The sequence below is a fragment of the Phacochoerus africanus genome, chromosome 1, assembly GCF_016906955.1.
Source record: "Phacochoerus africanus isolate WHEZ1 chromosome 1, ROS_Pafr_v1, whole genome shotgun sequence".
NCBI lineage: Eukaryota > Metazoa > Chordata > Mammalia > Artiodactyla > Suidae > Phacochoerus > Phacochoerus africanus.
In genome coordinates this window covers 253,768,244-253,783,636 of record NC_062544.1, presented here as the reverse complement: position 1 = coordinate 253,783,636, position 15,393 = coordinate 253,768,244, and the positions used below count along the sequence as shown (strand labels likewise).

The 15,393-nt window shown below is 32.3% G+C and overlaps 1 protein-coding gene across 3 annotated transcripts in view; it reads right to left on the bottom strand.

Annotated features, from left to right (window-relative positions):
- Positions 1-15,393, bottom strand: part of GBE1 (1,4-alpha-glucan branching enzyme 1) — a 275,071-nt gene that overhangs the window by 145,851 nt on the left and 113,827 nt on the right. For all 3 annotated transcript variants that reach the window (XM_047794429.1, XM_047794412.1, XM_047794422.1), the window contains exon 4: positions 642-767. In XM_047794429.1, coding sequence (XP_047650385.1) covers positions 642-767 — 126 coding nt within the window. The remainder of the gene's footprint in view (positions 1-641; positions 768-15,393) is intronic.

The following is a 15,393-nucleotide window of genomic DNA, read 5'->3' as shown; positions in this document are numbered from 1 at the left end:
AAAAATCCTCTTTAGGATCACGTAATGATCTATTTTAAAAGAACAGTTATGCAATAGATTATGCCTTATCATTGAGCCTAAGCCTTAGAGAAAACATAAGAACTGTGAAATGCACATGTAATCATTAAATGCACAGTATTTACAACAAGTTTCAGTAACTTAAAGGACAGAAAAGTGAGCTCAAAGATCCTTATAACTTGTCAATAAAACAGCCTTAAAAATTACCCTAATTAATACATTCATGAGAAGTCTTCATATTTGTTGTTCCTAAGGAAAATGATCCTGCTTTAAGTCCATGACAGTGAGAAATATTACACCACTGAAGAGTTTTTGATGAATCAAAGTTATGGTTAAAATTTTATAAAAATCAGTATCTCTTACAGGTTAATAAGCAGAGATTTTGTTTTATGCCCCCTCTAACCTCAGAAACACACAATAAAACAAAAATTCACTTTCATATTTTATTGGCTACAGATGATGGACTCTGATATATGTGCAGCATAATGGGTACACTATGATGTAAAACATTAAACCAGTGGTGAAGAGAGAAGTTGAACATTATTATAAAAGTTACAAAAGTAAAAATTAATTTTCCTAGAAATATTGGAATAAGCATTTATTTAAAGATTTGTTGTTCTCACTTTATATGGGTGTTCTGGATCCCAGTGTGTCCAATCATAATTCACATTATCACCTTCACGCGTCACATACTTTGCCCACGGTGAAATACGATACAAGATCTCTCCACTTTTACTTCTAATAACAATCTAAAAAGAGAATGAGATGTTACTGCCTTAAAATACTTTCAAGACTCAAAGATAGTGCATGATACTTTACGAGCACTGCAACAAGTAAAAAAAAAAGAGTGATCTTAAGAATCTAAACTGCCATCCAGATGTATGACCTTCAAGATGTTTAAATTCTATGGACCTTGCTCGCCTCATCTGCTATGGTATTTGATCTTTAAAGTCACTTCCAGGTTGAATTTCCATCATTGCCAACCAACCATTAGAGTAGTTAATTAAAGTAAGCATAGAGTAGGTAGTAAAAAGACATGAATATTATTGGAAGCTACAGCCAGTAAGTCAACGGAAGGAAAATAATTCTATTGTATTTAAAAAAGTGATTAGTTATATCATCACCTCTTCTTTTACCTTTTCATAGCAATTAATGATAACATTTTCAAGAGCTAAAGGAGAAAAATGGGTTTTGATTAACAATTGTATTGTACATACACACACACAAACCCACAAATATTTTCCACTCTTTCTCAACTTTTTTTCCATCCTATTCCAAGTATGACTTACAACATAAAACATCTTCTCTTTTAACCATTTATTCCCATATTTGCCAACAGGATCACTATTGTTATCAATATAAAAATGGGGAAGAAATTTTTACTGAGTCCACCACTTTAGACAATACTGAATAGAGGACTTTGAATTTATCAGCATGGCTAGGTAGCAAAGTGAGCAACATGAACAGAGTTGCCACATGACTAAAATATAGCTTTTTTACATTATCTTTTTTTAATTAAGAATAGGTATAGTATGACCAAAAAATGTTCAGATTGGGAGCTATAGCAATCTCTCAGCATTGAAGAAGAACATATTCTTCAGTGTCTTTTAAAAGAGAAAAGCTCAAGTAATAATTAATATTTAATTACCATAATTATTGGTAAATAAATATTTGCAGAATACGGTTTAGAGAGGACTTTAGGAGTCATATCTCACTTGATTCAGAGAATCTTTATAATTCAAATATTAAGTGAGATTTAGTGAGTAGCCAGAAGTCCCAAAGTTACTGAGTGGTGGCATGAAAAGCTGAGCAGAGCTCTGTCACCCACTTTCTTTTTCTTAACACACATTCACAGCACTTCCTTCAGATAACAACAAAAAAAATAAATAAATCATAATTTAAGGTGGAGGGAGCAGGTGAGTGGTGAAAAAGAATGTCTCATTTACATGAACTCAATTCTATCTCCTTCATTTTGCCTCCTACTTATTAAGCCAATTATAGATAAGAGTTGCCATTATTCCAACAATTATCACCGAAAAAAAAAATGAATGAATAGGATCAACACAGTCTAGGAGTATTTTATCCCCCAAAATATCCCTTAAACCACATAAATTTCTAGTATAATACAGACCAGCAATATATTTGAAAAAAGGCCTTTTTGCTTACTCATCAACCCAGAACAGGCTACAAGGAAATAAAATAATAGAAATAAATTTCAATGACTAGCACCCTGCCTAATCCATCATGTATCTTGTCTCTGTTTTGCAAATGGCTATAAACCCCTTCATAGGATGATCATAACCCAATAATTATTTTTGAAGGTGTCTTTAGGAGAGAGAATATTTGAAACTTTAAGAACATGAAGAGTCTCCTCATGCCAAATATAATTTCCACATTCTTTGGTGAACATTAATTTATCTTTCTGTACACATGAATGTCTTCAGAAGCTACTGAGTGAGTGATGGAAGTTGGAGGGAACAATGTTTCTATGGGTCTTTCTTACCCCTACATATTTTGCTGGGTACAAGAATACAAGGTCTTATTGATGACAGAGGCCATTTCTCAGGTTTGTGTTTTTAGCAGGCAACCCTGAGGAATGACATAATGTCTCCCTTGAAGACAATGGACAAACTTCCTTATTGCCTGCTATAAAAGAATGGATTCCCCAAGGTAAATACTCCTCAGCTATGAGGCAAACTGTGTGCACAGCATCCATCTAGACTATATAGAGTCATTCCTAAAAGACCTGGAAGATAAGGGAAGTATGATGCTCATATTCTGCCATGAGTAATAAAGTCATTTGTCTCTGACTCAGGGGTCCTGTGTTTTCTATTAGAATCCAATCAAACAGTAACAGGATAAGTTAACAGCTTGAAGGTACAGTAAAATCAAATCTTTGTGGTTTACTCATTCCCGAACAACTTCAATATTTTTGTTACCAAAAGTTCTAGTTCTTCAATTATATTAGTGTATTATATTAGACATTTCTATTAGTCAGTTATATTAATGTTGCTTCTTAGGGTGGAAAATTCTAATTATCCAATTCCTTCCTTTTTTGCTAGTAATAAAATTAAAGCCTATTATGTAGGCTTACATGTATTATGTAAAACAAAGCATCTCACCAAATTGGGAACACTTCACTGTTATCATTACATAAAAGGCAAATTAATTTATCTGGTTTTTAGGCCCCTGAATTCTGGAAGTATTTTTGTTACAGTTACAGGTATTTTTGTTACCAATACACTTGGCTAGAGTAGCCACCTCATCTCACCTTTGAGTTGCTGTTCTGAAACTGCTGTAATAACCAGCTAAGAGTACTATATCTAAATAACTTAAACTTGAGAGACATTTCAGTAAGAAGAGAAAATAATCTTTCTGGACTAAAATTTGCTTCCAAAATTCTTCTTTTTTGGGAGGGATGGGATGGGGAATGGGAGAGATGAGCATACTTCCTGGATTTATGCTCTCTTGAGTTCAGATTCAGATTCAAGATTTTTTAGATGAAATAAGACTTTATATCATTTAATTTACAACCTCAAAAAAGCACATACTATAGAGCAAATTGAAAAGAAAGAGCTATTTTGAATGATCTTTCAACAACAGTAAGTCTAATAGCTGATGGGTAGAAGAGGTCATTTGGTATTACCAAACATAAAGTCTCATACACTACTAGTATGAGTATAAAATAGTATGAATGTTCTAAATAGCAATTTGACAGTATGAATCAAAAATTAAAAAAAAAAAGTAATTCTCAATGACCCAGCAATTCTAATTATAGATGTTTGCCCTGCGGAAATAATCAGAGAAGTGCCCAAAGAACTATATTCTCATCTATTAATGTTACTTCTATTAGCAAAAAGGGAATGACCAAATAGTGTATTCTTGTTAAAAATTATACTATTGAATAATATTTAAGGTTGCAAGAAAACTTTAAAGTTATAAAAAATAATGTGTTGCATCTTCCCAATATAAATGCACACAAACTCACAAAGTTATTTTTAAAATAGAAAAAATATTGAGATGGCTGGACATGAATTGCTATCCACTCATTTCACTTCTAGATCTTCCATAGTCAGAAAAAAAAAGTATTTTAATAAGGGTTCCAAAGAGATGAAGTATATAATTGTGCACGCTTGTGAACCCGAGCTACTCAAGTTGCATATATATGTGTTGAATATACAATTTAAATATATTGACATAATGTTAAAAATAGAACTTCAAAAAAGTATACTAACATCGCTACAAATCACTCTAATAAAGAATATACAACAGGAGTTCCCGTCGTGGCTCAGTGGTTAATGAATCCAACTAGGAACCATGAGGTTACGGGTTTGATCCCTGGCCTCGCTCATTGGGTTAAGGAGCTGGGGTTGCTGTGAGCTGTGGTGTAGGTCACAGACGCGGCTCGGATCCCATGTTGCTGTGGCTCTAGCGTAGGCCGTTGGCTACAGCTCCGATTAGACCCCTAGCCTGTAAACCTCCATATGCCATGGGTGTGGCCCTAAAAAAAAAAGGAATACACATCAAATTGCTTTAAAGGAACATACTAATGAAAATAATATCATGATGAATTTTTGTAGGGCAAATAGGTCATTTGTATAATTACAACATTTTGTAACATGGCAAAGTGCCATTAGGCTCTTTTTTTTTCTTTCTTTCTTTTTTTGGTCATAGCATGCAGCAGCTTTATGTGGGAGTGGGAGTTCCCAGACCAGGGATTGAGCTTGGGCTACAGTAGAAATGAAAGTGCCAAATCCTAACCACTAAGCCACTAGGGAACACCCTAGGCTCCTTTTTTAATGAGTCAAATAATCCCTTTGATTTATGGGAGGTTAATATCAGAAGACATTATTAAATTAAAGAAGTGAATAAAATAAACCTCTACCTGTGTAAAAGTCAAACAGACTTAGTGAAATGTATAAAATCTAAGGAAATGATATTTAAAACCAAAATATACAATACAAAAAACAGTTTGGTAAAAGAGTGAAGACCTAAAAAAACTGCATGGGTGTTTATATATGTGTGTATTCATTCTCTAGGAATATCTTTTGAAATGCTTCTTTTCAAACAATGTTATTCCTTTGGACTGGAAAATCACTGAGATAACATGCTCCTCGGGTGGCCAACAATTTTATATAAAAACAGTAGATGTGTTCAGCTGGTTAGAAGTGTTCGCACACTCTGGAAAATGGTATTGTGTGTAACTCTGAGTTTCATGAGTGAATGTGTAGAAGACCAAGAGAAAAGGCACAGATATTGAAAAATATAATTTAATTTGCCCAGATTATAATACCAAAATCACAACATGCTTTGAAGAAAACCTCTTCTTTAAAAAAATAAAAAAGCAGGATTAAAAAGGATATTAATAAAGATAACTATTTAATAGGGTACAAGTTAAAGTAAATAACCAAGCAAATTCATATCTAATTTACAAAGCCAAGTTATCTCCATTCCTTTTATTTTATTTTTTTTAATTTTTTTTGGCCACACCCATAGCATATGGAAGTTCCTGGGCCAGAGATCAAATCCAAACCATAGCTGCAACCTATGCTACAGCTGCGGCAAAGCCAAATCTTTAACCCACGATGCCAGGCCAGGGATTAAAACTGCACCTCAGCAGCCACCCGAGTCGCTACAGAGATATGTTGGATCCTTATCTCACTGTGCCACAGTGTGAACCCCTCCTCATCTCTTAAATTAGCTCTAATTTATATAATATCTAATGTCATTGATATTATATGCAACATACATAAACATGAGTACATGATATATAAAATATATAATCGATAATATATACATATTTTTTAAAAATGAGGACAGTTGGAGCAACAGGTGATGATAAATATCAATATTCTGTTGTAAAATATATAATTGATAATATATACATATTTTTTAAAAATGAGGACAGTTGGAGCAACATGTGATGATAAATATCAATATTCTGTTGTGTGTAATTAAAATGTGACTAAAAAGGTATATCTATCTATCTATCTATATATATATGCAGACACACACATGGAGAAATACATACATTTGAACATTAATTTTAAGTAATTTTTAGAAGTGAGTGGGATAAAATAGAAGAGTATTAAAAAATTATAAAAGAGTATTATCACAATGGAATACTACTCAGCCATAAAAAAGAATGACATAGTGCCCTTTGCAACAACATGGACGGAACTAGAGACCCTTATACTGAGTGAAATAAGTCAGAAAGAGAAAGACAAATACCATATGTTATCACTTATAACTGGAATCTAATATATAGCACAAATGAACCTTTCCACAAAAAAAAAAAGTCATGGATGTGGAGAAGAGACTTGCGGCTGCCCAGGGGGAGAGGTAGGGAGTGAGAGGGAAGGAGCTTGGGGTTAACGGATGCAATCTATTGCTCTTGTAGTGGATTTACAATGAGATCCTGCTGTGTAGCATTGAGAACTATGTCTAGATATTTACATCGAAACATGACAATGGGAGGAAAAATTATGTATGCATGTATGTGTAACCTGGTCCCCATGCTATACAGTGGAAAAAAAATAAATAAAATAAATAAATAAATAAATAAGCATTATAATTAAATAGGAAAATAAGTGATATTTCAGAGGAGAATCTGATGGTTCTACCAATAACCAGAATCCTGAAGAAATAAACAAGTTTTTAATATTTACAATTAACATAGCATAACATTATTTTTAAATGCATAGATACAATTATCAAAACTTTAACATACCTTAATATACCTTAATATAATTTTAAAAGTTCTTCAATCTCATTTTAATTCAACTAAAATTTTATGACTAATCTATGTTTTAAAAAAGATGTATGAGTATAAATTTTTTGCTCAGATTTGTTTGCTTGTTATTTCTATTTGGACCAATTATAAAATTCAGTAAGATTATTTAAGAAAGAATCTCCTTGCCATTTTGAGAGGCTGAAAAAGGCCCGTCAGATGTCCCTATCATACTCTTTACAATCTGTGACTGATAATTTATATAACAAAAAATGGTCATTGCAGAGGTAATAAAAGGATCTTAAAACGAACTGTTCAGATTATGCAGGACAGCAAGCATACATATCCTGATAAGAAGGAGGCAGAAGGTTATTCTACACAAAGACAGAAGAGAAAAAAGCAATGTGACCAAGGAGGTAGAGACTGGAGTGATGCAGACACTAGCCAAGGAATGTTAAGGGCCAGCAGAAGCTGGTAACAGAAACAGATTCTCCCCTAAGCCTCCAAAGGGAGTATGTCTCTGCCAAAGCTTTGGTTTCAGCCCAGTGATACTGAGTTTTTAACCTCTGACTTCTAAAACTGTGAGAGAAAAAATTTTCTGTTGTTTAAAGACACCAAATTTGTGCAATAGCCATAGGAAACTAGACAGCAATAAAGAAAAAAATTGAAGGCAATCACTCTGCTAAGAATAAGACGGAATGTACTAGAATTTAAATTTTTGTCAATGCCAGATAGAGTTAAAAGTTAAAGTTACCCTAATGAGTAGTCTAAATAATACATTTTATCTCTTACTAACTTCCTACTCCCCCAAAGTAGACAAACACATAGCTACGCATTTCAGTGACCTTCACTAAACAAAGTAAGTCCTTGACAATTCCCAGGAAAAGCAAACTCCTTCAGAATCAACCTTGCTGCACTCCAGAACTGATAGGAGAGTCTTCAAAAAAGAAAATTTGTAATATGCAGTTTTTATTGCTGGCCTACGCCCAAGTAATTATTTTCAGGGATTGAAACAAAAAGAATCAGTCTTTAGATGATGCAAATAAAATCTCTAAATTTACTATTTAAAAAAAAAAAGCTATGGAACTATTTTTTTCCTATCCAAAACCTGATATATACTTGTTTCATTAAACAAAGATGAAACTGTTTAATAGATAATCAATTGTTAATAATCATACTATTTCATTCTACATTTTCTAATCAGGAGCATCAGAAACACTACCTAACTATTAAAAGGCTATTTATTTCATTGTGAACTTGAGTTTATATTTCAATTATTGAGAAAAGAAAACCAAGACACAGTTAAAAATATCAGGGCATTTTTCTAATAATAATAAGCTCCCCATATATAAACAACCACTTTGTGGATATGCTTTTTTTTTTTTTTTTCTTGTCTCTTTAGAGCCACACCTGCGCGTACGGAAGTTCCCAGGTTATGGGTTGAATCAGAGCTATAGCCGCTGGCCTACACCACAGCCAAAGCAGTGCAGGATCCACAGCTCACAGTAACGCCAGACCTTAACTCACCAAACCCCTGAGGGAGGCCAAAGATCGAACCTGCCTCCTCATGGATCCTAATCAGGTTTGTTAACTGCTGAGTCACAACAGGAACTCCCTACTTTGTGGATAAACTTTAATAAGGCTACATATAATTGGTTGGTAAAATTATATAAATTAGGGTTAATATGAGCTGTAACTGACATTACTATTATTTAGGAAATAATGAACCTGATATGGTTACCAAATAAAATTACTTTGTTATTTGAATTTTTTTAATTTTTCTTTTAATTTTGTCTGGATACTAAAGTTCCTACATTTTAGCAATCTCCATCTTTGTTTCATAATTTATTTAATAATTTTCAATTAAATAAACCAGCTTACACAAGCCAAGCACATATAAAATCATCATAAAAACTGTCACATTCTTGTTAGGCCCTTTTCATCTACAATGTTCAGGGACTGAGGGAGGTGGAAAAGAGATTAAATGATTAGATTAAGGTGCTTAAATTCTATGTTAAGCAGTACTGGACTCTATACAAAACAAAAGGTAATATTCTTCCTAGTACCTTGACTAAGAAAAGATAGAAATCAGTTGAACTTCAAAAGCAATAACATGTTTTTGATAAATTTTCACTGGTTCCCATTATTTTGGCTTTGTATAAAATTTATTTTAAAACATGCCATCACAATTCAGGGGTTTCTTTTTTCCTTTAGTAAGAAATAAGAAATTTTTCAAGGTTAAATCCTATAACAGCAGCTCGAGTAGAAAGTTATAGGATTTCTTCAGCAAAAATGAAGCCCCAAATTTAAAAAAAAAAAAATAAAGCCTACTTTTCTTGAAAGATCAAGCCTACTAGCTATGAAAAACAAATTTATAATATGACAAAAATAAGTATCATCGAATCAAATAATATCAATTTTGCATAAAGGACATCAATGTACAGAATAAAAAAAGATTACTTTTAAGGTAGCATACTCATTGCTACTTTGCTCCTGATTTAACATCATTTGTAGAAGTACAGAGATATACACATTCCCTTTTATAACACTTACAGATGGGAGAGAAGAAACTGCATAATAATATCAAAAAAGAAATAAATGAAGATCAGTAGATCCTCCTTCTAAAAGCAGGTCCTTATTGAGAATGATTTAGAGAGACAGATACTCCTGTACCTATAAAAAAGAGTATTACTCCCATAGGTTTCCATCCCAGTTACCCAATCTTCTAGGCTAGTTAAGAAGTATTACAACCATATTTTTTTTTCTGTTTCAGTCTTTCAACTGAGGCAAATCTTTAAAGAAATAAAGAAACAACTAAGCAGAACTGATAAAGTGTTTGCTTCATTTCAAGTACATTACCTGAACAAAAACCTTATAAAGTGAGGTCACTACAAAAAGACAAAATCCAAAGGGATTATGCCAGATTTAGGAAGCAGGCATTGAAAACGATATCTCTGAGCAAGTGAGAATAACTACCCCTAAGTGAAAAGAACAGGAACAATGCCGCAATGTTGTAATCGGGTAAAGATTGATTAGGTGTCTTAGACTAGAAAACAAATGAATTACACATGATATAAAAATATAGGATTTAAGCTTCCAAGATATTGAAAGATCAATATAGTAATAAAAGAAAAAAGCTATGAAAAGGGGAAAAAATCAGTGAGTTTTCATTACTAAAAAGTGTGCTTCAAAGAGACCCATCCATGTGCAGTGAAGGCTAGAATTCTATTAAATAAACAGAGTTATAATCTGGTATAATGCCAACAAAAAAAAATCTAAGAAATATTTTTAGAAGTGCTAGGATGGGGGAGATACTATCATAAGAGGAGTTAAAACTCTCTTTCAAACATTTTATTAAGTATAATTACAAAATTCTATATGATCATAAATTGAATCATTTGAAGAAAAGAATGTGATTCTTAACCAATCACTCTAAGTGCTACTGCAATGAAGTAAAATATAATGTAGGTGGAGGGTGGGGAGACAATTCACCCCTCAGAAGAAACCTAGAGAAATTCCAGAGACTAAATACAGAATATATAATTATAAAAATCACAAAATCTTTTGAGAAAACATGATTATATATTTAATTTACCCTGAGGCTATCTCTAAGAATATAATTAATGGCTATTAAATAAAGAAAACAGTTAATAATGAAAAAATCCATAGTAACATATAAATATCCTTTACAAATTAAGGTCTCAATTGCAGAGGGCAACACTATCATTCTTTCTTTCCACAAAAGACACATATTTAGCCAAAGGCAAGTGGTAATAGGGGAAGGAGAACTACAGATAGGTATGTGTGAACGCTGATAAGGAAAGAAGCGGTAACCCCATCAAATGAGAAAGTGATTCAACAGACAGTACACTGGGAAATAGATAATGACTATCTTTCATATGTGAGATAGGAAACTCAAGATATGCATTTAGATAATTTGTTGTCAACTAATAGACAGTGACATGGGAAGAAGTAGTGGTAAATAATAGGAGTCTTCACAATATAGAGCTATTTATTTTAAACCTTCCTAGTTCAGCTGTATTTAAATTATTAAACATATATACTCCCATCTTATGTAGATAGCAAAGGCACAGAACAGCAAGTGAACTTTGATCTTCAAGTGTGGCAAACCCTCTGGAGAAGCAGGGAAACATCTTTGACAATGAAATCAATAAAGCACAGGGAAAATTACCCACCTGACTTGGCTTCTGCATGAGACTCAGAGAATAACCAAATAACCATGTGCTGGGATGAAGTGACATATGGATGTATGCATATGAGACGCTTTTTTTCCTATCAGTGGTATACTGAGTCACTTGGGAAATTTTAAAGTTTATTGGCATATAATAAAAGATTGAAAGATGTAAAGATAAACTGACTGAAGAGTAAAAAAACAAAAACAAAAAACTTTCAATGGAAGAGGGTTAAAAATTAATGTTAACATTTAACACACATTTAACTGTGCTACCCAATAAAATAATTCAGCCTAAATGTAAATATTTAAATAATAAAAAGATTATAAAACATGTACTTTGCCATGAGAATAAGGTCCTGTAGGCATACCATGGTTCATTATTACTTGATTTCAATATTACTTGACCAAAATGCAAATATTCTACTAAATACAACCAAAAATAATACCCACCTAAACAGTCACAAAATGTAATTTTCTCCCTTTTACAAGCACAGTATTAAAAGATGAAATACTAAATAAAAGTTCTTTTAAAAAAATCAATGTCTATATAATTTAGAAGAAAAAGCATGAAATACTTTTATTTAAAAAATACTCCTAAAGAAAAGTGGAAGTGTTCAATTCTCCAGACTTTATAACCATATTTAAAATCTACTATGCCCACATTGAAAGACAAAAGAATAAAGCACTGTAAAAAATGTGCAAGATATTTCACAGTACATGAATATAAGAAAAAGAGAGTCAGATAATACATTTAAAGTTATTTCTAGAATCAATGTTCACATAAAGGGAGCAATCAGGGAACAGATATTTATGGACAGTCTAATTTTCTAGATAACTGTGATTCACTTCTATAAGCACTAAAAGAGAAAGAGAAAAAGAATATGTTTTGTAGTTATCTTTCTAAAATGTATTATACATTCCCTTGAGAACTTAACACACATTTAACTATGTGTTATAGAAGGAATTAAACACTTGTGGAAATTGATTTGTATACGCTGAACTGTGACATGTCTGCAATGTGAACATTCCCCCCTGAACTCAGTATAGAGAATATTAGACTTTTCTATGTGTCTTTGGCAGCAGTTTTCAACTGTGGATGTGCAATGAGAAGTACCTGAAAAAAAATTTAATATAAAGATGCCTGAGTCCTACTTCTATTCACTGTCACCACCCTACTTGTCACCCTCAATTCTGATTCTGTGGGCTGCCATCTAGTACCTTAGGAGGTAAACATTAGACCTGAGAAAGCAAAAGACAAAGAAGCTACAGGGACCAGCGTTCCAATAATAACAGGGTAGTTTGTTTATTTTTAAAAATAAAGGAAAGAAAACTAACAACAGAGTATATATTTTCTAAACTTTAATAATAAATACCTTTGCAAATGACAAAACATAATTCGCAATAAAATTTGTCCTCAACTTTGAATTTTGTCTCTTATTCAGTAATAATGTGCAATTTGTTTTCATTCTTCATAGACTAATCTCCCCAAGTATTTTCAAGCACTACCTCACTTTAATCACATGCTAACTTGAAATATATTCATTTGTGGTCCTGAGTATACCCATGAATGCCCTCACATGATTTACTTATCGAAAAATGTCTACTATACATAAGAAGGCCTCATAAAATAGTAGGGTGGATCTATTCAAGTATCTGTTCTTACCCTACAGTTCAACCTATCATTGAAAATACTCACAATTTTCTACAATTTATCACATAAATCATTTTTCAAAACAATATTTGTAATGGTTACTTACGCCATTACTAAAATTATATAATTTTCTTTTCAATACTGTGTTCTTAGGAATTCCATTTATAGTTTTTATTTAAAAGTTGTGGATGATATGGGCTCTACAGTCAGTCAAACCACTTTCTGGCATTTCTGCCTGTAACAGGAATGGAAAAGCTTAAAGTCACATTTCACACTCCCTTGCGGCTAGGTTTTTCCCTGTAAGATCTGGAAGAAAGAAACTAGTACTTCAGCTAAATCATGTAAAGAACAATCATTTTTTGCCTAAGAACCCTGAATGATGCTTAATCTAATAAAATGCCATTATCCACATAGGTCTGAACAGTGGAAAACTCAAAGACATTAACATGCCACAACTCAACTAGCTCATACACTTACAATTTCTATTTTCACCTCCCTATATATATGCAGAATCAGTTTTTTCACGAGGAACAATCCCCCCAAAAATATCTTCCTGGGGAAATTATTTTCATCATGCATTTGATTTCAAACTAAAATTTTAAATTTTAAATTGTAGCAATATATAGGAATCCTCAAAGAGAGATTTGGGGGTAGGGGGGGATAATGTGAACCTAAACTGGGATTTGAAGCAGTACTTTTATCATGAAAAATAAGAAAAAGATGCTTTGACCTAAGGTGGGGCATGATTTTAAGAAAACACACCAATACTGGATTATGCGATACTGCAGAGTCAAAGTAAGTTTGAAAAAAGAAGTGGAAAAGCAGGCTCATATGAAGAAAAGCTGGAGGTAAAACCTGGAAAATAGAGGCCTAAAGAATTGAAGGAGAATGGATCAGATTTCAAGATTTCAAGATTCAATAGGCCAAAATTGAAAAGTCTTAAGATGTGTCAAAAAAAAGTGCTAGCACTAGGAAGGCAAATAGTATAAAAATGGCCAAAAAAAAAGCTTTGAAATGAAAAAGAAAGCACCTACAAGATTACTTTCTTCAGATGTTAGAATACCTTTTGATAGAATTATCAAGTTAAAAATGAGTTCACGTCTCAGAAATAAATGCAAAAGATTGGTGCTCAGCTGAAAAACAACTATTTAAGACACAGCTTACAAATGCTCTAAGAAAAAGACCATACTTTCAGGATAGGTTATAAATGCTTTAATCATCAATCAAATGTTTATTAAAAGTACCCACAGTAAAAGTACCTATTTGCCAGAAATAATGTTTCAAGATTTACAGGTAAGTGAGGTGTAGTTTCATATATCACTTAACGAATTCATTTGAAAGAATGATGAAAATATTTGCATGAACAAAAATTTGCATAACTCACCCACTATAATTAGCCCAGTGTAAGATATCACGGATTATTATTTCATTATTATCATCACTTCAAATCTCTCAAGATAACTGTTTGTAAATGTGACTTCTTAGGTCAATTAAATAGAATTAATTGGCCATCATAAACTAACAATGTTTAACATGATGAAGTAAACCCAGTTTAATATAAATATGCAAATATCAAAAACACTGTTATTTACAAAGGCAACAAAAGCCATTACCTATATATTATTCAACTTATACTATTTCATTAAATTCTAATTTGTATATGAAATAAAGCCTGAGTTTTACCTTAAATTCAGAGGCAATTCACAGCCATGTTTCATAATAACATACATATATCTCTATATATTCACACATATTGTTGTTGTATGATCTCCATTTAGATTCTACAGGCAGAAGTAGTGTTTTCAACCTCTTAGGAATGCTGATTAAATAATTAGGTTCTGAAAGTAATTTATAAAAATTAAACAAATGAAAACTATCAAATTGATGTCAGGCGTGAGACTTTTTAAAGTAAAAGAACCTATTCTGACTCTTGCAAACATTTTTTAATAACATTTAAGTAGTCTTCTTGGGATATGGTAGTGGTTAATTGAAAATCTTTAAATCTTAAGTACTTCTTCATAGTCTGTAGGAGAAGTTACAAAGGAGTACACAACAAAATCTAAAACCATATCTAGCAAAACACTCAACACTACTGAATAATTTATAGGAAACTTCAGAGAACTTTTAGGCTCAGATGCAAATAGCAAAGAGAGTAGAAAACAAAAATGTTGAACAATGGTAGTGAAGCCAGAACTCTTATCTGAATATCTCAGGAAAGCATAAAATTAGTATAAAATTACTTTAGCTATAAAAAGAAGTCGATTTATATGATATCCAAGTATATTACTGAGATTGTATTCCCTTTTATAATATGCCAAGGTGGAATGCTTAGCCAGAGTAAATGTTAGCTTCTAGCTTGTATATATCACTCTAGTAATACGAATATGGAATTTAAGTAAAATAGTAATGTACCTTCCAAGACTTGCATGATAAATTGAGTAGGGGAAAAAAAGGAAGTTGAGAACCAACAGGAATAATCACACTTTCATGATTTTTACCAAAAAAGCACATAATTACAGAGAGGCAGAGAGATGGAGAGAAAGTTTATAGAAGCCTAGAAATAGATCAGAAAGAACACTCACAAAAACCAAAACAGATGAAAGGAAACAGGGCCAGGCTGAGAAGGGCTACTCTGTTTTCCTTCCATATTTCTTATTAAGTGTTTTTTAAAAGATATTATGAATCATGTTTAATCATTAGCAAAATAAAAGTAAAAGTGACTCTCCATAATAAAATGCAGGCATTTCAAATGTCAAAATAAACTTTTCCTAGGTTGAAACTCTATCTGATGACCTGTAG